This window comes from Macaca nemestrina, chromosome 9, assembly GCF_043159975.1.
Source record: "Macaca nemestrina isolate mMacNem1 chromosome 9, mMacNem.hap1, whole genome shotgun sequence".
NCBI lineage: Eukaryota > Metazoa > Chordata > Mammalia > Primates > Cercopithecidae > Macaca > Macaca nemestrina.
The window spans coordinates 125,443,649-125,468,532 of NC_092133.1; the positions used below are offsets into that span (position 1 = coordinate 125,443,649).

Genomic DNA, 24,884 nt, shown 5'->3' on the forward strand with positions numbered 1-24,884 from the left:
TTTTCAGAATACAAATTGTAGTTTTTTCTTACTTTTCTTTACACACAATGCAAAATATAGAATATAGAATTCAGACTCTCAGCTGCAACCTATATTAACTACAGTGCTGACTGTCATACATTATTTAATGTTCTTCTTTATTTCATTTCAACTTCACAATGTTCTAAGTGGCTAACATTGGTTGAGCAGATTCGTTGTTGGCAACTGGGCCACATCCAGTTTTACCAGTTTCCACCACCACAAAACCCTCCCTGCATCTGCTATTTACGAACTGCCTTTCAGAGAAGACTGTCAGTCCTGGAGAAAATTTCCCTGCCAGTTGAGGTAAGAACATCATTCTGATATACAGAAGTACTGCTTTTTAGAAGTCAAGGTCTCCTGGCAGTTCCTCAGTAGACTAGGATGGCAGCCGCGCTAGAGGTCATGAATAATGTATTACATAAGGGCTGTCCATGCATTCAAACCAGAATCTCCTAACCACAATTCCCATAGCAACACACATAGATTCTACTCATCTCAGAGATGAAGCAGCCAGCAGAAATGCTATCCTGGTATTTCTAGCACGATCAACAAGGCACTTAGCCTTTTTCAAAACAAGTTTTTCAAAGGAAAATCAACAACCATGTTAAAATAGGTTCATTGGGAAGCGACTGAGTATCCCAAAAACCAAGCTACCTTCAACTCGAACAATCTATGCCTTAGAAATCGCCACTATTCCAAGGACAGCATGGGAAAAAGAATTCAAATCGTTGCAATGAGTTAAATGAGACAAGACCTGAGATAAATCCTGGAACTATCTATTTCATAGCTGCTTTGCAGTCTCCCTTCCATATATACACACTTTATCCTGCAGAAGAACATGTTCTAAGAGAAGAAACTTCTAAAAATCAATAAAATCCTCTGTTGCTCTTTGAAAAGCATAATGTAATCAATTTTGAAAGTAAGAGGATACTAATATAAAACACCTATGAAGTAAAATTCAGGGGAAAAACTGTTCAAGTCTAAGAAAATAAACAATAGCTTGAAGTCAGTCTGTTTTTTTTTTTTTTTTTTTTTTTTTTTTTCTTAACAGAGATATAATTTACTGGGGAAATGAAGTAAAATGTGTTGATATTAGGTGCCGTTTTTCCTCTTTGCACATTCAGGGATCCTTTCGTATGTGTCCAAATAAGCCATCCACCCACAGAAACGAGTTGCTTGGATTATAAAACAACATAGACGACCAGTCTTACACAACACACTTCCCTTTTCTACTAAGGGAAGAAACTAGGCTCCATTTCTTGTACCTTTCTAAAACCCGACGATGAAATGCTCTAATAGATCAAACAAGCTTTAGGGGAAACTTCCACAGGTGGTCTATCAGGGGCACAGCACAACTTGCAAAGAAAGATCTTGGCAGGAAGGAAATGATTTTACCTTTGCTTTTTCCAACTGTGCCTGGGCCTGCCGCTCCGCTTCTCTGCGCACTGCTTCCCGGTCCTCCTCCAGAGATACATCGGAATCGGATGGACGGCTAGTGTAGGAGTCTGCCGAACCCTGGAAAGGAAAATGTACATTTTAAAGTAGATTCAATCTATGATGTTTGCATTGGAAAAGTCTCATCGACACAGCAGTTAGCTTCCCGGATTGTGCTATACATTCCTGAAAAGAGGAGAAAATAATTCATTTTGCAGCAACCTATCTAGAAAACCATGCTCTGATTTGCAGACATTCAATAGAATAGTTGTGTCTACTGAGTTGCCATTCCTTCCTAAGCTTTATATTCCAAAAAACCACCCTTCCTGGAAGCCAGAACAAGTTGCTTTTATAATTAAACAGCTTGATGGTGCAGTGCAGAACTGAAGGACAACGATGGGTTTCAAGGATAGCTTCAAGAACAATCTACATGCTAAAGCAGGTATTTAAAACTAGAAAGACATTAAGCCTAAGAAAAACATGAAAGAAAGTCTGAGTTATCAACTTGAACTCTCCCAAATGTCACTACCATGACATGATTCCCACTTTAATCTGAAGAATCCTTGTTTACCTTTTTATACACCTGCTGTTTTCTCTGATAAAACTGTAAGATACTAGCAGCTAACTTCACTCCATCTTCCAGCAACACATTTTAAAATACCTTTACCTAGATTTAATAAAAAGCCGTCTACAGAAAACACCTGCCTGGGATAGCTCATCTGGCAATTAATCATAACACAGGGAAAGGAGCTCAAAAAACGAGATGAATCTCCCTAGCTTCCCTCTCTTGCAATCTTGATCCGATTAACCAAATCAAACCACCCTCTCTACCTGCACTCACTGCAACAACAGAAAAGCAGAACAAAATAACCTCTCCCCCCAAACGAAAGCCCTTGCGCTTACACAGATATCAGAATTCTTCAGCCTTCCTCCCTTGGCTCTTTTCAGAAGCCTGATCCAGGTGGCCTTCATGAGCCAGACAGCGCCTTTATCGTCCGCAGCTGCAGCCCCGGGCACAGGTTCTCAGTGCGCGCTGAGCCCCGGAGAACCCCAGCTCCTTTCCTATCCATGCTCTGGGCAAGCCCCTCTGCTCCGTCCCTTTCTGCCTCCGGGGCTTTCACTCCCTGCCCCAGAGGACTCCCATCCAGGGAAATTCTTATTTTCCCTTTCCAGGAGGGGCTGAAAACACACACTCGAGTGCTTTATATTTCTTTAAAAATAAAGAAGACTTCAAGTGCATTCAGAAGCCGGGCATCAACTCGTTCTAAACTTAATGCATCTCATAACCCTAAACAGTCTCTTCCCTGCGCTCAAATTGTTAAAGGAAATTAGTTGTAAAAGAATCGCAGGAAAAAAAAAAAAAAACTAGTGCAAAAACGTATGCAGTGACATTTGCAAGTGCAAAGTTCAAGCCTTATCTTTGGAGATCTCGAGGGGAAGGGGGGAGGCGGAGGGAGGAGGACGCACTCCCACACTGGGCATGCTCCATATGTCGCCTTTTTACGCAGATGCTCACATCACACTGTTAGTCTATGTCAAATTGCCATTTTACATCCGAAGTGTAAACAGCTGGAAAGGTCTCTTCGGTTCTATAGTAACCGGGCTCATGGTATGTGTGTCTGTTTCTGTTTCAGATGAAACCTTCTCTCAAAAACAAAGCATGAGATCGTTTCCTTTAATAATCCCTTTCCATTACCTGCTCCAGAAACTGTGTCCTATGCTGAAAGCAGGTTCACAGGTAGTAAATATCATATGCAATATTGCATAGCAAAAATCAAATAATGCTCATCAGTCATAATATAACACAGTTCTTTATTGCTTGTGACTTTCCAAACAAGATGCGAGAGAGAGACGTGGCCATTTAATTAGGACATGAAAGTAATCACAGCTCTATAAAGCAATGAGTTTAACGGAGCTCAAAATGACTTCGAACTGCTTCTCCAACTGAGAAACTACCATTTGAAATAAAGCCACTGGCATAAAGAGCAATGTGAATTGTTATAACCATACTTACAAAGAAATTTCAAAGCTTGATTAATTTATTAGTTGGAGTTAAAATTCACAGAATAATTGAGTCCCAACTCTGCTTGTAGATGAGGGGAGTGAGGCTGAAGAAGGAAAGACACTAAAGTTATTAATTTCCTGTACTAATGAAATTGCATTTTCAAAGTTTACTTGTAAAGAAATACACTTTGTTTTCTTGACATAAACAAAATGCTATCACTGTAGTCTAAACTGCATTTGTTTGAGGGTGGTGGGAGAAGATTTTGTACAAATAAAAATGAAAAAAAAAAGTGTTCTTAAGAATACTTAAGAACCACGGCTGGGTGCAATGGCTCACGACTGTAATCCTAGCACTTTGGGAGGCCGAAGTGGGAGGACTGCTTGAGCCCATGAGTTCGAGACCAGCCTGGGCAACATAGAGAGACCCCCATCTCAAAAAATCTTCCTCCCTCCCCACTTGGCACTCTGCACTAATATAATCTTCAAGAGCCAAATGCTAGAAACACATAGAATAGGGGTTTCAGAATGAAAGTTAGTGATTAATTGTACCTCCATTGTGGTATCTTGATGTAAATTAACAGATCACCTATTGCTATGATGTGAATGTAAAATGCGTGGCGGGCAAATTTACAAAGGAGAAATGAGTGTGTCAACACAGACACACCTGGTAGGGGATTCCTGATCTTCCTAGAGGACTTCTTACAGTAATAGTAGCACAGTAGAAAATTACCAGGAAGCATAATTATACTCCATAAGGGACCCTTGTTCCCACTGTCACCAGTCTTGCCATGTTAGAGCCAATCACCCCACTACAGGTTCAGGTCACACCTCAATGAAAAGACGAAGCTTCTATCAGTAGGAACCCAGCAATGACAGGAAGTACATAAAGATAGGGTCGCATAACACCCACACATAATTTTGTGCGGTCTCATTCCCTTTTAAATATAATATGATATAAAAAGTCCTTTGCTAATATTCAGATGGAGCTTTTACATTGCATAGTCACTTTGAGACCTGTTTCCAGGTTTAAATAGCAGTTAAAAACAAAAATCTCTTCAATGACTTTTGGCAATGCCTTGACTATTTTATAATACAGGATGTATTGATCTTTAGAGTAGTTCGCAGAAGCTTAGAAAGAGCCGGATTAGTTTCATTCCTTATATCTCTGATAGTACATACTTTCACACACAAACAATTTTTTTTTTTTTTTTTTGAGACAAGGTCTCATTGTCACCCAGGCTTGATAGAGTGCAGTGGTGCAATTATGGCTCACTGCAGCCTTGACCTCCTTGGCAAAAGTGATCCTCCCACTTCAGCCTCCCAAGTGGCTGGGAATATAGGCATGTGCTCCCATTCCTAGCTAATTTTTAAATTATTTTTTGTAGAGATGGGTCTCACTATGTTGCCCAGGCTGACTGGTCTCAAACTCCTGGGCTCAAGCAATCCTCCCCCCTCAGCCTCCCAACGTGTTGGGATTACAGGTGTGAGCCACCTCACCCGGCCTCAAAATATTTTTCATTATAGAAGTTATATGCACCCAGCATTGAAAGAGACACAAATAACCATCCCCTGAAAGTCTCCCATACAAAGACAGCCACAGTCAAATAGTAGCAAGTTTCATTCTCTGGAGCTGTTGCATGTTTGAAAGTCACCCTCCTGACATATGCCTTACAGTTAATCTCCTTTCTTCTGGGAGTGTGGATTTATGCAGTTAGAAGTGATATATCTAATTAAGCTTTTGCCTTTGGAACCATATGGACTTTCTGGGTCATCGTGCCTCAAGTCGTCTTCAGTCGGGAACAGCTGGCGGTCATTTCCATAACTCCAGAATAGGTTCATTACAAGATGTACCCTTGATCTCTACGGCTGTTAACAACGTGATTAGCTGGTCTTTTGCAGTGTTTGTCCTTGCCGGTGCATCACATTTCAGCTACCCAGTGTTCCTTTTCTACATCTTAATACCTGCATTTCTATTTGGACATTTCCAAAAGTGTAACTTGTACTACTATGTACTAATAGTTCCTCCCAGGATCATCACCTTTTATCCTCAGAGCTCTCACTTTGTGGGTTCATTGCTCATAGGAAAATTCCATATCGTTGGATTAATTTATGCTTTTATCTACTCTTCAGTTTCTTTTTCCACTTTTATGTCTAATGTTCACACAAGAAAGCGTCACCCTTTTTTTCTTTTCTTTTTTTTTTTTTTTTTGAGATAGTCTCACTCCAGCCCAGGCTGGAGTGCAGTGGCTCAATCTCGGCCCACTGTAACCTCTGCCTCCTGGATTCATGTGATTCTCCTGCCTCAGCCTCCCAAGTAGCTGAAATTACAGGCGTGTGACACCACTCCCAGCTAATTTTTGTATTTTCAGTAGAGACACGGTTTTGCCATGTTGGCCAGTCTGGTCTTGAACTCCCAATCTCAGGTTATCTGCCCACCTCGGCCTCCCAAAGTGCTGGGATTACTGGCTTGCGCCACTACGCCTGGCCACCCTTTTTCTTTAATACTTTAAAAAATGTATATAGTTTGCTGTTTTGATGCTATACTCTGCTGTTTCACAGTCATCTATATTTTCAGCATCAGTATTTTGGAGCGTTCTTATATTTTTCTCTTTTAAAGCCCAAAGGATAAGAGTTGTAAGCCTATTTCATAGCGGCATCTTGGATCCTAAATTGTGTCTGTGTCTTCTCCTGCTGCAGGAAATCTTTATATGAAGCCTTAAATCCACATTGTTAAGCAAAATCAACTTTTTATGTATCCAAAAGCCAGTCTGATTCTAGACAAAGTTGTAACTCATCAAAATCCTCAAGATTTTAGACCCCCTCCTCATGCATAGGATGATGCTAACCCAATGGCAAATTCATTGCCTACTGGTCAGGCCCACATCTTTTAAAATAAAGCAAAATGGGACCAGGCATGGTGGCTCACGCCTGTAATCCCAGCACTTTGGGAAGCCAAGGTGGGTGGATAACCTGAGGTCAGGAGTTTGAGACCAGCCTGACCAACATGGTGAAACCCTGTCTCTACTAAAAATACAAAAATTAGCCAGGCGTAGTGTCACATGCCTGTAATCCCAGCTACTCAGGAGGCTGAGGCAGGAGAATCGCTTGAACCCAGGAGGTAGAGGTTGCAGTGAGCCGACTGTGCCACTGCACTCCAGCCTGGCGACAGAGCGAGACTGCATCTCAATCAATCAATCAAAATGGGATAGACTTCAGAGGGCCAGGACCAAGGGGAAAGGGTTCTATCTTGTATTGTCTTTGGGGGGAGGGAGATAATTCTTTCATTTTTCATGGTGTTGTCATCTCTTTTCACAGTTTAGAATCAACTTCTGTTCTCTGGTGCAATTTAGATGTAAGAAATCTGAATTGCTATTCTCTGCTTTACTGGTTTCTTCATAAATAAAATAAACTATGGGCTGCATGCTGGCTCATGCCTGTAATCCCAGCACTTTGGGAGGCAGAGGCGGGCAGATCACTTGAGGTCAGGAGTTCAAGACCAGATGGGCAATATGGTGAAACCCCATCTCTACTAAAAATACAAAAATTAGCCAGGCGTGGTGGCAGGCGCCTGCCATCCCAGCTACTTGGGAGGCTGAGGCAGGAGAATGGCTTGAACCTAGGAGGCAGAGGTTGTAGTGAGCAGAGATTGCAACACCGTACTCCAGCATGGGGGACAGACGGAGACCCTGTCTCAAAATAGTAACAATACAATCATCAACTATGTGCTGATGAGAGATCCTGACTCTAAACATTGAAAAATCCAAGATGAGGTACAGTTGCATAAACATTGTATACCTTAGTTTGCAAATTGTCACGTAATTATTACTCAAATTCATATGATGATGAGAATTTCAAATGTGATTGACCTATCATTTAGCTGAGTGTCAAAATAGTAACAGAAGTGATAGCAATACATGGCTGCAGGGTCATCCCTGTGTGATGCTTTTATGATCCTGTAAAAACCAAAATGTCAGTTTCAATTTTCTCAAGACACGATGAAAATTTATAAACATACAGCTACAGGATGTACTAATGAAGAGATTAAATTTTATTTAACAACTCCCCAAACCACATGCGATTATTGAGTACTGATTACTTGGAAACTCTGCTGTAACTGTAAGCTAAATACTGAAAACAGGACTGTGAAAAAGATTAAAGCTTTCTGTCATGAAACAATATCTCAGTGAAGGAGACTGATTTTTTAAAAAAGGCAGCAGAAAAATAATGGCTATGAGAGACAAGAAAAAAAGCTGAGATAATAAAATGATGGTGGGAGGGATGGTATTTTAGTTAGAGTAATGAGATGACAATCTGAGATGACACTAAGCTGAAATCTAAACGATGAAAGAAAAAAGTCAGCCCTGCAACGCACTGAGAAGAGGGATGTCCAGGCAGAAAGAACAGCATATGCGAAGGCCTTGTGTACAAGAAATGCTTGCATGTCTGAGGAATTGAAAAGAAGTCAGTGTATCTAACATGCTAACATTAATTTTTAGGAAGATTTATTTAAACTTGCTCAGTCTCTCTCTTTCTCTTCTCTTTTTCTCTCACTCTACGTGTGATATATACTCAGGTACTCCTGGAATACACATGTGAGACTCCACTGACATGGATTACCTCCCAGAAAAACTCCTTCAGCGTGTTTGAGTTCCTTAATTTGGAGTTACATTTAAGTTATTGTTAGCGAACTCCACGTTACTGGAAACATGACGTCTCCTGAGAAGGTAAACAGAGGTCTTGTATTTTTTTCCGTCTCAGTCCAGCACAATTACTTATAGGCTAAAAGAGTGTGTTTTGAAGATTGTTCTATATTATGCTTATAATTAGGATAATCAATTAAGATCAGGCTATGCACATATTAATACATCTTATTAATGATAATAATTGCAAATATTTCATAAATGCTTACACTGTGTCAGGCACTGTGCTGATTCACCAGTATTACCTAATGTAATTTCAATTATCTTCATTTTTACTGATGAGAAAACTGAGAGACATAGAGAAGCTACCTGAGCAAGGCTGCGAAGCAAGGGACTCATTGCATAGCCAAATGCAAATCATATAAATAACTCCCTGGTTAATTCCTCCCTTTGTAAAATGAGTATAACAAATTGGATCCATAGAGTTAGGAGTAAACCTTTAGCAGTCAAAATTCAAGTGCCATGCATGCATCAGCTCGTAAAAAGAAAAGCTAGGACAAATTCCTACATGCATCTGATGTTTTTGTTAATCAAAAGCATATATTTTTTCTGTTTGTTGGTCATAGATATACCCATTTCTAACAATCATAAAGGCATTGTGATGGTTTCCTAATGCTTAGTTATGTCTTTGCTAAGCTTTAGGCATGCTCGCTCGCTCGCTCTCTCACACACATCTTTATAAATTCTCAAAATTGGGCCAGGCGTGGTGGCTCACGGCTGTAATCCCAGCACTTTGAGAGGCCAAGGCAGGCCAATCACCAGGTCAGGAGTTCGAGACCAGCCTGGCCAAGAGACCAGCCTGGCCAAAAGGGTGAAACCCTGTCTCTACTAAAAATACAAAAATTAGCCAGGCGTGGTGGTGCATGCTTGTAATCTCAGCTACTTGGGAGGCTGAAGCAAAAGAATTGCCTGAACCTGGAAGGCAGAGGTTGCAGTAAGCCAAAGATCTTGCCATTGCACTTCAGCCTGGCAACAGAGTGAGACTCCTACTCGGGGAAAAAAAAAAAAAAAATTCAAATTTGATCTTTCCAAAAAGGCACAATGAAAGTAAACAGTATGGCGATTCCTCAAGGATCTAGAACTAGATGTACCATATGACCCAGCCATCCCATTACTGGGTATATACCCAAAGGATTATAAATCATGCTGCTATAAAGACACATGCACACATATGTTTATTGCGGCACTATTCACAATAGCAAAGACTTGGAATCAACCCAAATGTCCATCAGTGACAGACTGGATTAAGAAAATGTGGCACATATACACCATGGAATACTATGCAGCCATTAAAAAGGATGAGTTCGTGTCCTTTGTAGGGACATGGATGCAGCTGGAAACCATCATTCTTAGCAAACTATCACAAGAACAGAAAACCAAACACCGCATGTTCTCACTCATAGGTGAGAACTGAACAATGAGATCACTTGGACTCGGGAAGGGGAACATCACACACCGGGGCCTATCATGGGGAGGGGGGAGGGGGGAGGGATTGCATTGGGAGTTATACCTGATGTAAATGACGAGTTGATGGGTGCTGACGAGTTGATGGGTGCAGCACAGCAACATGGCACAAGTATACATATGTAACAAACCTGCACGTTGTGCACATGTACCCTAGAACTTAAAGTATAAAAAAAAAAAAAGAAAGTACACTGAGGGTTCACTTCACATTCATTAATAGAATGCTGTTTTGTGGACAGACTTGGCTGCTCCTCTGAAATTTTCCTCACTTCAGAGTATCTCAGCATGATGAAGCATTCTTTTCATTACTTATCTACAAGGGAAAGTAGATCAGAATCGGAAAACAATAGAAGCCAAGATACCAGCTATTTAAGTTTTTCTCTCTTTGCTGAAAATGAATAGAACTTTGGCAAGCTGGCCTTCAGTAGTCTGGTCGGCAGCTCGTCCTGCCTGAAACTGGCTAGGATTCAAGTGTCTTCTTTCAGTTCCAAAGGAACAGTTGCTGGTTTTCAGTACTGAAGCTGAAGTCATTAGAAAGTGCTAATAGTAGGTAAAAAGTTCAGAGATGTGACTTTCATTTTTTTTTTTAAATGAACATATCAAAACACTGTCACCACCAAATTATTCCTTACTGTGAGGGTATGATGGCTGTTTACAGTTTATAGAAGAGCCTCTGGTCAATATTTGCAAAATCTGACATTGTCCAAAAGAACTATTTTGGAAAAGTTAAAATTAGAGGGGCAATTTTGATATTGAGTTTTGGATTTCAGTCACAGGCTAAATAATTTTTTTAAAAATTAGAACGTTATGTATGTATATGTGTGTGTTGGGAAAATTTTCTAGGCCTTTAATATGTACCTACTGATGATGATAGATGACACGAATTTTTTTTTTTTTTTTTCAAGATGGAGTCTCACTCTGTTGCCCAGGCCGGAGTACGTTGGGTGATCTCAGCTCACTGCAACCTCCGCTTCCCGGATTCAAGCGATTCTCCTGCCTCAGCCTCCTGAGTAGTTGGGATTACAGGTGCCCACCACCATGCTCGGCTAAGTTTTGTATTTTTAGTAGAGACGGGGTTTCACTACGTTGGTCAGGCTGGTCTTGAACTCCTGACCTCAGGTGATCTACCCGCCTCAGCCTCCCAAAGTGCTGGGATTACAGGCATAAGCTACCGCGTCCAGCCAATGACAAGAATTTTTTCATGCTAATATAATTTTTTATATAAAAACTACCTTATCAGTTATGAAACTGAAAACAAGTAGGCAGGGAGCAGAAAAATAGTAGCTTGGGAGAGTTGAATTGTCTCAATATATAGCTGCAGAAAATTCAATTAAATGGGAGAAAAGGAGTGAATAAATTGTATGTAGGGAATTTTGGGTATAGAAATTCATGCTGGCTACAGGGACTCCAGAAACTGCACGGACGTCACTACACTTAGGCTTTTTCTACTGAATCATTCGAATCAGCACATGTGATTATTTCTCTCTTCCTAAGAAAACCTTTCCTTGACTCCATTTTCTCTGCCAGCTCTTGTGCACATTTCTCCTCTCCTTTGCAGAAAAAAAAAAAAATGCATAGAAAAACTTGGCTCTACTCCAATTCTTCTCTTCCTGTTCTCTCTTAAATATACTTCCTCCTGTTCCTCCTACCACTCCACTAAAACTGCTCAAGGTTATCAATGATGTCTCAGGCTACATCGATGGCTGATTCTCAGTGTTCATCTTACTCCAGCAATCAGCAGCCTTTAACATCAGTGATCATCCCCTGTCCTCTCTTCGTTTTTCTCAACTTGACTTCCAAGAAACCACTCCCTCTTGGTCTTTCTCTTTTCCCATTGGCTGTTCCTTCTAAGTCAAGAAACCACTCCCTCTTGGTCTTTCTCTTTTCCCATTGGCTGTTCCTTCGAAGTCTCCTTTGTTAGTAACTTCCTGTTCCACTGATTTCTACACCCTCTCCCTGCCATCTAGACCTCCCTTCTTTCTGCTGTAACCTTGTTGGGCCCCTTGATGTTCCTCAGAGGCACCAGACACTCTCCTCCCCTAGATTTCTACCCTTCTAACTCTATCACCTCCTCTAAATTTTTGCTCAAAAGTCTCTTTCTCAGTGAGGTCTTCTGCAACCATCCTATTTCAAATTATAATCCTCACTGCCTTGTGGTATTTCCAGTCTCACTTACCCTGTTCTACTTTTTAAAAAATAGTGCTTTTACCTTCTTCTTCTTCTTTGACAGGGTCTTACTCTGTCACTCAGGCTGGATTGCAGTGGCACAATCTTGGCTCACTGCCACCTCTGCCTCCCGAGCTCAAGGGATCCACCCACTTCAGCCTCCTGAGTAGCTGGGACTATAGGTGCACACCACCATACCCAGCTAATTTTTCGTATTTTCTGTAGAGATGGAGTTTTGCCATGTTGCCCAGGCTGGTCTCGAACTCCTGGACTCAAGAGATCCATGTGCCTCGGCCTCCCAAAGTGCTAGGATTACAGGTGTGGCCCACCATGCCCAGTCTATTAGTGTTTTTACCTTCTAACATATAATTTACTTATAATATTGTTTAGTATATGTCTCCCTTGATTAGGATATAACACCCACGAGGGCAGATTTTTTTAAATGTTTCACTTACTCGTATATCCCAAGTGCCTGGAATAGTGCCAGACATGGAATGCACGCTCAACAAACATTTGTTGAATGAATGAATAAGGACAGAGAGAAAACCTCTTCTCTCTTATATCCTATATTTTAAAGCTCTCCCAGTCTACAGGAGAGCTCTCCCACTCCCTTTTAGCATTCCTAAACATTCTTAAATATTCCTAAATGTGCTCATGTCTCTTCTTTAATTAAAAAACACAAACAGAAATGTGACTTTCCATGATGAATGGATGATAAATATTTATAATGAATAAAGAATAAAACAAAGGCTTCAGCTTGAAGCCATCCCCAGTGTTTTATCACAAACCTCCACAAATGCCAACTTCATTAACTTTGTGCAAATGTCAACTATAGGCCAGTTGATTAAATAACCATGTTCCATAACAAGCAAGCCACTCCAAAAACAGTCATTATACTTGAAATTTCTTTAGCATCCTTTTTCCAATGAATCTCAGAAAGACTTTATATTTTGAAAATATGATTACAACTTATTTTCTGTGAAGCTTCTTTTCCCATTAATTCTACTTCTTCATTCCAGGAACTTAAAGTTCCAATCCTAAAAGTACCAGTGACTCATAGCCAAAGGCAAGGCATGTAAATAATTCCCTGGCTAATTCTCCCATTTGTAAAATGAGTATACTAAATTGAAGCTACTAGAAAGAATGTTCTTGCAAATTTTCTTACAGATGGTTGCGAATATATTGTAAATATAACATATTGTGTGAGTGATTGTTGATTTACTTCTTATGCACTACCCCTGACATTCCTATAGAGATGGAGTTCAAATTTACAGCACAAAATATGACTACACATATAACTTATAATAATTCAGAATGTTTAAAAAAATCAAGCCAGTACAGGGAGAAGATACGTCTTCAAGCAATGTTGGGTAACATCATTTAAAGGAATGCAACTGAATAACTGGGCAAATACATATAAAACTCTGGAATATCTTAATAGGCTCTCTACTACCAAAGAAAGACCATGTTGGCCGGGCGCCGTGTCTCACACCTGTAATCCCAGCACTTTGGGAAACTGAAGCGGGCAGACCACGAGGTCAGGAGTTCGAGACCAGCCTGGCCAATATGGTGAAACCCCGTCTCTACTAAAAATACAAAAATTAGCTGGGCATGGTGGTGGGTGCCTCTAGTCACAGCTACTCAGGAGGCTGAGGCAGAAGAATCACTTGAACTCAGGAGGTGGAGGTTGCAGTGAGCCAAGATCGTGCCACCGCACTCCAGCCTGGGTGAAGGAGCGAGACTCTGTCTCAAAAAAAGAAAGGCCACGTCAAAAGATGGTACGTTCAAGTGCCAGGCCTTTTCTCGAGCAGCAAAACAATCAAACAAATGAATCTGGGCTCTTTCCTTCCAAGTTGAGTTCTCGCAGGTGGCAATGAACAATTAATCTACAGGCGCGAATGAATAGCTAACTTATGTGTTCTCCAGGGAACTACACACCTGTGAAAAGGGATATGGCTTCAGTCCTTAAATATTTCACGTTTAACATTTTCTTTGCATATATAAAAGGCACACTAATTGATAAGTAAGTAAAACAGTAAGAGATGAATTGATAAATAAAGGCTATGAATAGAAAATTCACCAAAAAATCAATTAGCCATAAGCATCTGGAAAAGGTGTTCAACCTCATTAAATTAAACACAATACCATTTTCCCTCATTAAACCAATGCTCTTTGCAAAGTCCCAATTCACAATGTCAGGGGGACGCACTTCAACTGATACTTTCACACCTTGTTGATAGTTTTTGGCTTTCATGCAACCCTTTGGGAAGACAATTTGCTTTCTGTGTGTATCTAGACATGCATTTAGATGTACCTAGGCTAATAATTTCACTTCTGGGAACTAGTTTAAGAAAATTTTTAAATTACGGTTCACATATTTAGTAGACTATTAGATAACCTTAAAAATAGTTACAAAGACTAAAGGTGATTACAGGCAAATGTTTATGATGACTATATTTGATAAAACCAGAAAACAACAACAAAAACAAAACGGAATCATTTCTATATATACATACATTCAGGTATGTAAAACAAATAACAGAGGCAAGGCACAGTGACTCATGCCTGTAATCCCAGCACTTTGGGCGGCCCAGGTGGAGGATTGCATGAGCCCAGGTGTTCAAGACCTGCCTGTGCAACATAGGGAGACCCTATCTCTACAAAAAAATTTTAAAAATGAGCCAGGCACGGTGGCACACATCTGTAGTCCTAGCTACTTGGGAAGCTGAGGCAGGAGGATTGCCTGAGCTCAGGAGTTCGAGGCTACAGTGAACTCATTATGCCACTGCAATCCAGCCTGGGTGACAGAGTGAGACTCCCACCTCAAAAAAACAAAAAACAGTAACAGAAGAGATAGGGTTGGATTCCATGTTCTCAAAAAAATGTTGGGAGCTCAGTTAAATTCTTTTTCTGTAATGTTCCTATGTTTGTGAATAAAAGGCCTTTCCTATTGCAACTGAAATTTCTCACAAAGCACTCTGAAAATATTTTTGATGTTGCAAAAGAGATGATTTATATATACATATTTTCTGTAATTGATTGATTTGACCTTCATAGTTGTTTGCATATGGGGAAGGGAGGCAAGGACCAGGTCTCCTGAAAGCCTCTTTAAGCACATTAAAAACAATAGAACAAAGTAAAGGGTGCTATGGGAATTATGACAGGTAAGAAAAGAATTAAAAGAAAAGTATTTAGACATAAAATTTTATGATGATGAAGTAAATTTCTCTGTGTATAATGTATAGAAGTGATTATTTAACTGTCCACCTGAAATACTGGATTTTTCTCCTATGATTGCTTAAATAATTTGTTGGTACTAGGTTAGGTACTTAAGCGGGCCAAAATGACTCAGTAATTTGGTAGTAAAATATTAATATACTGTTCTAAAAGTCTAACCTTCCAGAAAGATATGACTTTGGTTCAGACAGACTTAATATTAAAAAAACAGGCTACACCATCAGGGATTTGTCTGGAAAAATGCCAGTGGTGTGGAGTACTCAGAAATAAAGCACTGGAAAGTACCCTAGGGACCTAATATAGTTAATACATCCCTTAAGCAGCAAACCCGCCTTCAGGAGGTGATTTCAGAACTAGAGACAATCTGGTTCATTCACCTCTGTGTTTTAAAATGGCTGCAAATTTTAAGATTATTTAGCTGCAAATGTGCCACTGATATATAATATTAATGTTAGAAAATATAAACTATGTTCAGAACACTTAATAAAATACTGGACATATACCATTGGTCAAAAGTAGTTTATATCCTATTTTTTGTCTTGCAAATGAAAAAGCATCTTTTGTTGCATGAAACTATCTGCTCTATTTTGCATTTGAAGGTGTAATGGACTTTAATGATAGCAAAACTTCCATCGAGCAGGGCAAAAATGGCCTGACAGTTCGCTAAGACGACAGTGTGGGCAAGGATGAGAAATGGCTTGGGCCAGGTGCAGTGGCTCATGCCTATAATTCCAGCACATTGGGAGGCCAAGGCAGGAGGACTGCTTGAGCTCAGCAGTTTGAGACCAACGTGGACAACATAACGAGATCCCGTCTGTACAAAAAATTTAAAACTTAGCTGGGCATGGTAGCATACACCTGTAGTCCCAGCTACTTGGGAGGCTGATGTGGGAGGATCACTTGAGTCTGGCAGGTGAAGGCTGCAGTGAGCCTTGACTGTGCCGGTGCACCCCAGCCTGAGTGACAGAATGAGAGCCTGTCTCTAAAAAAAAAAAAAAAGAGAGAGAAAGAAATGGCTTGGTGACTATGCTGACAGCTGCCTGTTGACTTGCACGAGGGTGACCACAGTCTCACAGCCTGGTAGTGTATGCATATGTTATGTGCTAGATCCTTTTACTATTCACACACCAGACTCAGATACTCCAAACCACAAATGCATCTACTGGCTTTTCTGCTTCCTTTAAATGACAATCATTGGATATGATGCACAACTCAGTATTATTATTATCTCCTTTTCCCAGCACATATATACAGTAGAATGTAATACTCATAGGAGGGCAGGGAGCTTGTTTTGTTTACCTCTGTTCCCCAACCCCAGAGCACTCCCAGTGGACATGAAGGAAGAAGAAGTGACTGGGGTTCCCAGTCAACTGAGGGAGACACATCACAGAGGCCGTAACACAAAACATTATTTTATGACAGTTTTGATAACTACTATAAAGGAAAGGTATGGGGCACTATGAGGGAAGATGGCAGGGAGGTGGAGATGGGACTCAGAAGAAGCTTCTAAAAGGAAATAGATATTTAGGCTGTGTTTTGCAGCTGGCAAGAAACAGTCATAGAAACAGGTAAGGAAACAACATTCCAAGGCAGAAGGACCAATGGGAAGAGGTGGAGGATCTTCGAGTTTCTAAGGAGCAAGAACTTACTGACCAAGATGACGGCTCTGAGATGAATCTGAGATGACTCAGCCAGATCTGCCTTCTGAAACTCAGTACTTCCAGTTTGTATCAGAAGTATTAGACACTGTTATTATACACTGGAACATTTAATTATGAAGGGAATTAAATGACGATAATACTGTTGCTGCCTTAATTTCTTCTGGATGAATACCTGGGATCAACTTTCATGATCCTTCATCATCATCACATTTACATCCAACCATTCTGTCAACAAATATCTACCATGTGCTGGGCACTGAGGATCTAAGAATATAGATGACATATTCTCTGTTCTCCAGTAGCTTCCAGTACCTAGCTCTCTTACCAATTGATACTTGAAACACTCCAAAACATAAAAGCTATCCATTTTACATCAGATTAAAAATCATAAATAAAAGAGCAACAGTAAAGTTGTTCATATACTGTTGATATATATGGAATGTGTCATCATATGCTGTTGACAAAAGTCTGATGCCTTCATATATTAATACGTCTTATAATCAATAAGAAAACACCAACAACCCACTAGAGAAATAGGCCAAGAAAGCAGGGGAGGGAGAGAGAGTCACAGAAAAGGAAATGGTTTTAAGCTAATAGAAAATGCCTAAGTTTAGTCCTGATGTTAAAATGGCGCAAAATCAAAGACAACACTAGCTTTAATTTTTATTGGCAAGATTACAAGCAAAGTGAACGCACAGTTAGTGTGGTCCTCTCACACACTGCCCCTTATGGATAAAATTTGGTAGAATTTATCAAAACTGAAAACTTACCTTTGATCCATAATTCTAATTCTGATTCTGGGACTTTTATACATATACACAAATATGTACATAAGGATGTATATATAAGAATGCTTATTTGTTATGGCACTATTTGTGTTAACAGATTACATTGAATACCATAACTGCTTATCAGTAGGGGACTGATAAAATTATGTTGCATCCACATGATGGCATATCATTCAGACATTTAAAAAAATAAGTTATCGGCCGGGCGCGGTGGCTCAAGCCTATAATCCCAGCACTTTGGGAGGCCGAGACGGGCGGATCACGAGGTCAGGAGATCGAGACCATCCTGGCTAACACGGTGAAACCCCGTCTCTACTAAAAATATAAGAAAATTAGCCGGGCGAGGTGGCGGGCGCCTGTAGTCCCAGCTACTCGGGAGGCTGAGGCAGGAGAATGGCGTGAACCCGGGGAGGCGGAGCTTGCAGTGAGCCGAGATCGCGCCACTGCACTCCAGCCTGGGGCACAGAGCAAGACTCCGTCTCAAAAAAAAAAAAAGTTATCTTTAGCTATACATGCGAATGTGAAATAATCTCCAAGATATATTTTACAGGTGAAAAAGAAAAAAGCATCAGAAAAAGAAAAAAACATCCGAGAGTTTTTTGCCATCATTTGTAGAAATATACTGTTGTGCTGTCATTTGAATAAATACTTTTTTTTTTTTTTGAGATGGAGTTTGCTCTTGTCACCCAGGCTGGAGTGCAGTGGCACGATCTCGGCTCACTGCAAGCTCTGCTTCCTGAGTTCAAGCGATTCTCCTGCCTCAGCCTCCCTAGTAGCTGGGATTAGAGGTGTCTGCCACCACACCCAGCTAATTTTTTGATAACTGCATTTTAAAGAATGCATACATTTATGAGTATGTAGGCTAGCTCTAGAACATTTAAGTAGCTGCACATTTTTAAAAACTGCTGAGCAGGGGGTATTTCAAATCTCTATGGTATATTCAAAAGCAATTTAATTAGAGCCTCTGGAAGTGGATAAGGCAATCGTTCATTTTTTTTTTTTTTTTTTTTTCTTATACAGAGTCTCCCTCTGTTGCCCAGGCTGGAGAGCAGTGGCATAATCTCGGCTCACTGCAACCTCTGCCTCCCGGGTTCAAATGATTCTCCTGCCTCAGCCTCCCAAGTACCTGGGATTACATGTGCCCGTCACCAGGCCCAGCTAATTTTTTTTTGTATTTTTAGTAGAGATGAGGTTTCACCAGGCTGGCCAGGCTGGTCTCGAACTCCTGACCTCAGATGATCCACCCACTTTGGCCTCCCAAAATGCTGGCATTATAGGCGTGAGCCACCGCACCCAGCCGGTAACTGTTCTTTTCAAAGCTCTGCATGTGATTCTACTGTTCAGCCAAGGTTGAGAACCACAATGCCAGAGTGACACCAAGAACCTGGTCACCGTGGTTGCTTTAGGGGAAGAAAACTGAGGAACCTACAGCCAGAGATGGGAGGGACTTAACTTTGCACTGGGTGACCTCTTGTAATGCTTGATTTTTCTTTCTTTTTTTTTTTTTTTAACCATACTCATATTACTTTATTTTTGGTTTTGTGGGTTTTTTTGTTTTTTGTTTGTTGCTGTTGTTTTGAGACAGGGTCTCACTCTGTCACCCAGGCTGGAGTACAGTGGCACAATCTTAGCTTGCTGCAACCTCCACCTTCCAGGCTCAAGTGATCCTCCCACCTCAGCCTTCCAAGTAGCTGGGAGTGCAAGTGTGCACCATCATGCCCAGCTAATTTTTTTTTTTTTTTTTGTAGAGACAGGGTTTCACCATGTTGCCCAGGCTAGTCTTAAACTCCCGAGCTCAAGCGATCTTCCCTCCTTGGCTTCCCAAACTGCTGCCATTACAGGCATGAGCCACTGTGCCTGGCCAACCATATTCGTATTACTTTAAAAAGAGACATTTAAAAGGAAAATTTCTAGGTCATTTTCTATGAGAGACTTGTGATACCCTTCTCCACTCTCGATTTCTGTGGTAATTTTTCATGTAATATACACAGCCATTACTTGGAAATTGTTTCATTAGGGAAAAAGAGGTACACTGTATTTTTATCATGAAAAATATTCAAGTTGCTCTTAAAACATGGCCATAGATCCTGACGATATGGCCTAGACACCGGACGCCGGTCCCATTGATCTTCAGGAGTCTCGGTACTGACTCTACCTGTGACTACAGGTTCCTTGGGAACACGGTGCCTTTTTGGCCCTGACAGCCTTGCTTCTGGACTCACTTTTTACTTTCTCCTAACAATGTGAAAGATCATAGATTTTTACATAAATAACTGTGGCATTTTAAACAGCACTCTATGGCTGGGCATGGTGGCTCACGCCTGTAATTCCAGCACTTTGGGAGACCAAGATGGGTGGATCACCTGAGGTCAGGAGTTCGAGATCAGCCTGACCAACATGGGGAAACCCCGTCTCTACTAAAAATACAAAAATTAGCCGGGCATGGTGGCGCACTGTAATCCCAGCCACTTGGGAGGTTGAGGTGGGAGAATTGCTTGAACCCAGGAGGCAGAGGTTGTAGTGAGTCGAGATTGTACCACTGCATTCCAGCCTGGGCAATAGAGCAAGACTGTGTTTCAAAAACAACAACAACAACAAAAATGGCACTCTATCAGCTACTCTGTATTCCTCTTCTCTGCTTAATATCTTCCCAACCTTCTGGTGCACCATATATGTACTTATGTATTTATTTATGGTTTAATTCTTGCTGCTAATATGAAAGCTTCATGAAGGCAGGGATTTGTGTTGCTTCTGTCACTGTTGAATCCCCAAGACCTAGCACAGGCCTGGCACATGAAGATGATGTTGCTCTGTTATTCAACTCTATGAAAATGTCAAGGCTCACTCTTTCCACTTCACTACCACAACCCTAGTCAAGTCACTCATCTCTACTGTGAAGATTCTTACAGTGCCTTTGTAATTAGTCTCTCTGCTTATACCCGCTTCCTCTAGCCCCTCTATATTCCAGTGGCCAGGTTCATCTTCAAACATACAGCAGATCATTTCATTCCTCTGTCTAAAAGACTTCAATTTCTTTCTATTCCACTTAAAATAAAATCCAAGCTCCTTACCTGTATAATGTGGCCTTTGTCTATGCCTTTAAACATGTCTTGTACCAGAATAAATATTTGTAGCTAACGGAATAAAGTATGTGTCTGTCATATCAAACCTTGGATGATACCAGCTGTTAAGCAGGTAAAAAGACAACTTTCGTGTCTTCGGTGAGTGTTCTATGGATTTTGTAGCATATAATATAACACACATATTTCCTACCAATAGGGAATGCCATCATGAGTGAAACAGCACCCGTGCCATCCTGTGGGCTAGGAAAACACAGAAAAGACACCAAGCTTGTGGCAATTCCTTAAAGATCTAGAACCAGAAATACCATTTAACCCAGCAATTCCATTACTGGGTATATACCCAAAGGAATATAAATCATTCTATTACAAAGACACATGCACACATATGTTCGTTGCAACACTATTCACAATAGGAAATCCATGGAATCAACCCAAATGTCCACCAATGATGGACTGGATAAAGAAAAGGTGGTACATACACACCACGGAATGCTATGCAGCCACAAAAAGGAATGACATCATGTCCTTTGCAGGGACATGGATGGAGCTGGAAGCCATCATCCTCAGCAAACTAACATAGGAACAGAAAACCAAACACCGCATATTCTCACTCATAAGTGGGAGCCAAACAATAAGAACACACGGATACAGGAAGGGGAACAACACACACTGGGGCCTGTTGGTGGGTGGGGAAGGGAGAGGGAGAGGATTAGGAAAAATAGCTAATGTATACTGGGCTTAATAACTAGGTGATGGGTTGATAGGTGCAGCAAACCACCATGGTACAATTACTTACATAACAAACCTGCACAACCTGCACATGTACCCAGGAACTTGAAATGAAAGTAAAAATGTTTTTAAAAAGAGGCACTGAGCAAACTCACCAAAGGATACTCAATACAGAGAAAGATACAACTGTCAAAGCAGAGAAAAATGCAGTTCTGGAATGATATACATTCATAGAAATTATCAGAAGAGACAGCCCTCCTGAAAAATCTGGAAAATTTCAGACAATGCTGGAGGACACAAGATCCAGACTGAGCAAGTATATTTTATTATTATTGTTGCTGTAATTTTGCTATGTTTAAAATTAATTTTTAGCACTCTTTGGTGACTTGAAAAACACACACAAACATCAGTGGTCCACCGTGTACCATTTATAACATATTTAATTTTGCTTAAGATGACGATATTATAAAAACACATAAAAGTCTCATTCTAATGTAAGTTCAATCCTTTTCAAGTTATGCTTTTGTGCTTTTCACCAAGAACCAAGTAAAAGAACACGTCCATACTATATCCCAAGCAATGCCAGAGATAAGTGTACCCTACCTGCTATGGCCAGCAGGATTTCGGAGCCCCGGATGAGCCACATCATGAATGTGCACTGTTAGAAAATGCATTTCTTAGGACCTGTTTCTGTGGGTATAGCATGATGTAATACTCGAACACAACACTCATTAATACAATCCTATCCCTTCACATTCCAAACTCTACAGTCAATCAGTCAATTAAGTTACATTAAAATGAACCTTTATTTTTGAGATGGAGTCTCACTCTTGTTGCCCAGGCTGGAGTGCAGTGGCCTGATCTCGGCTCACTGCAACCTCCACCTCCCAGGTTCAAGTGATTCTCCTGCCTCAGCCTCCCGAGTAGCTGGGACTACAGGTGCAAGCCACCACGCCTGGCTAATTTTTGTATTTTTAGTAGAGATGGGGTTTCACCATATTGGCCAGGCTGGTCTTGAACTCCTGACCTCATGATCCACCTGCCTTAGCCTCCCAAAGTGCTGGGATTATAGGCATGAACCACTGTGCCAGGCCAAAATGAACCATCTATGAGGCAGGAGAGGCGGGACTTGTGACCTGCCATTACTGACAACAGAACCAAGGAATGGCAGCCAGCAGTAGAATTTCCCCAGCTGGCACTGTGTCTGGAGATTTGGTCTCTGCAGTTAGTATTCACAGCTCTGTCCATCTCACTTCTGTCTCTCAGAACACCTGCTGCTGTCATTCTTCAGAAGGGCTCCTGGGGGTGCTTTCAAAGCAAGGCAGCCTACCACAGATGAAGGGCATTACAGATTTCCTCACATAGGAGAAATGTGCTAATTAATATAAGATCAAGATTGTATGAGGATTGCATGGAGAAAAGTCTACACGTTTTCTTAAAAAGTAGGATCCCCCAGTTGGGATATTATCTATTTCCTTTCCTATTCATCTTTACTTTAATGTGCTAAAAAATTAAGGATATTATGATGCATCTTTCTCTAAACCTAACCTCAAAAATACATGTTTTGGCGGGGCATGGGGGCTCATGCCTGTAATCCCAGCACTTTGGGAGGCCGAGGTGGGCGGATCACCTGAGGTCAGGAGTTTGAGACCAGCCTTGCCAATATGGTGAAACCCTGTCTCTATTAAAAATACAAAAATTAGCTGGGCATGGTGTCACGTGCCTGTAGTCTCAGCTACTGGGAAGGCTGAGGCAGGAGAATCGCTTGAACCCAGGAGGCAGAGGTTACAGTGAAGCGAGATTGCACCATTGCACTCCAGCCTGGGCGACAGAGCGAGATTCTATCTCAAAAAAAAAAAAAAAAAAAGGAAGAAAAATACATGTTTCAAGTTAGCAATTTCTCATTTATTTTAGAAAGTAAAGCAGAATTTATTCTTGAAATAGTTCCTGACCCCCATGCAAAGAATACACTTTGGTTCTCCTAGTTAGACTGTGATATTCAAGGGTTTTCAACCAATAAGACCTTTTATTTTATTTTTGCTAAGACAAAAACAAAATGAAAATGCCATTTGGTGGTTCAAAAAACATTTTTAAAAATATGTTAAGAAGGAATGAGGAACACTGTTCATTCTTGAGATATAACCTTTCACCTGATGGACTTAAAACTAAAAATTTTCACTGAGAAAACTTTTTATAAATGTAAAGTTTCTGACGAACCTTGAAGACATTATGCAAACTGAGATAAGTCAGTCACAAAAGGGCACCTACTGTATAATTCCACATATATGAAATCCCCAGAGTAGTCAAACTCATAGAAACAGAAGGTAGAATAGTGGGTCAGGCACGGTGGCTCATATCTGTAATCTCAGCACTTTGGGAGACCAAGACAATAGAATTGCTTGAGCCCAGGAGTTTGCGACCAGCCTGGGTAACATGGTGAAATTCTGTGTCTACAGAAAATACAAAAATTAGCCAGGAAACGTGGTGCGCGCCTATAGCCCCAACCACTTGGGAGGCTGAAGTGGGAGGATCACTTGAGCCTGGGAGGTTGAGGCTGTAGTGCGCTATGATCACCTCACCGCACTCTAAGCTTGGGTGACAGAGTGAAACCCTGTCCCCTTGTCCAAAAATGTAGAATGGTGGGTGCTGAAGCTGGGGAGTGGTGAGAATGGAGAGTTAGTGTTTAATGGCCATGGAGTTTCAGCTAGGAAAGATGAAAATGTTCTGGAAATGGGTAGTGGTAATGGTTATACAACAATCTGATGGACTTAATGCTGCAGAACTGTACACTTAAAAGTGGTTAAAATGGGGCCAGGTACAGTGGCTCATGCCTGTAATCCCAGCACTTTGGGAGACCAAGGCAGGCGGATCACCTGAGGTCAGGAGTTCGAGACCAGCCTGGTCAACATGGTGAAACACTGTCTCTACCAAAAAATACAAAAATTAGCTGGGCATGGTTGTACACACCTGTTGTCCCAGCTACCAGGGAGGCTGAGGTACGAGAATCGCTTGAACCCTGGAGGCAAAGGTTGCGGTGAGCCAAGATCACACCACTGTACTCCAGCCTGGATGACAATGAGACCTCTGTCTCAAAACAAAACAAAAAAAGAATAAAAATAAATAAAAGTGTTTAAAATGGCAAATTTTGTTATGTATGTCTTACCACAATAATTTTTTTTTTTTTTTTTTTTTTTTTTTTTTTTTTTTTGAGACGGAGTCTTGCTCTGTCGCCCAGGCTGGAGTGCAGTGGCACAATCTCGGCTCACTGCAAGCTCCGCTCCGCCTCCCGGGTTCACACCATTCTCCTGCCTCAGCTTCCCAAGTAGCTGGGACTACAGGTGCACGCCACCACGCCCGGCTAATTTTTTGTAATTTTAGTAGAGACGGGGTTTCACTATGTTAGCCAGGATGGTCTTGAACTCCTGACCTCATGATCCACCCGCCTCGGCCTCCCAAAGTGCTGGGATTACAGACGTGAGCCACCGCGCCCGGCCTACCACAATAATTTTTAAGAAAAGACAAACCCAAATTTGATTCCAGTTGGAAAACTCAGAGTAAGCCTCAAAATTTACAATAAAAAACTGACACACAGAAGAA

The 24,884-nt window shown here is 41.0% G+C and overlaps 1 protein-coding gene across 13 annotated transcripts in view; it reads right to left on the reverse strand.

Moving 5' to 3' along the window:
- The window catches only part of LOC105488234 (calcium voltage-gated channel auxiliary subunit beta 2), a 405,027-nt gene that overhangs the window by 139,713 nt on the left and 240,430 nt on the right, over window positions 1-24,884 (reverse strand). For 11 of the 13 annotated variants that reach the window (XM_011752112.3, XM_011752110.3, XM_011752118.3 and 8 more), the window contains one exon: window positions 1,417-1,536. In XM_011752112.3, coding sequence (XP_011750414.2) covers window positions 1,417-1,536 — 120 coding nt within the window. Of the gene's footprint in view, window positions 1-1,416; window positions 1,537-2,358; window positions 2,901-24,884 lie in introns of those variants that run through there. The other 2 variants (XM_011752119.3, XM_011752114.3) reach the window with 1 other exon arrangement.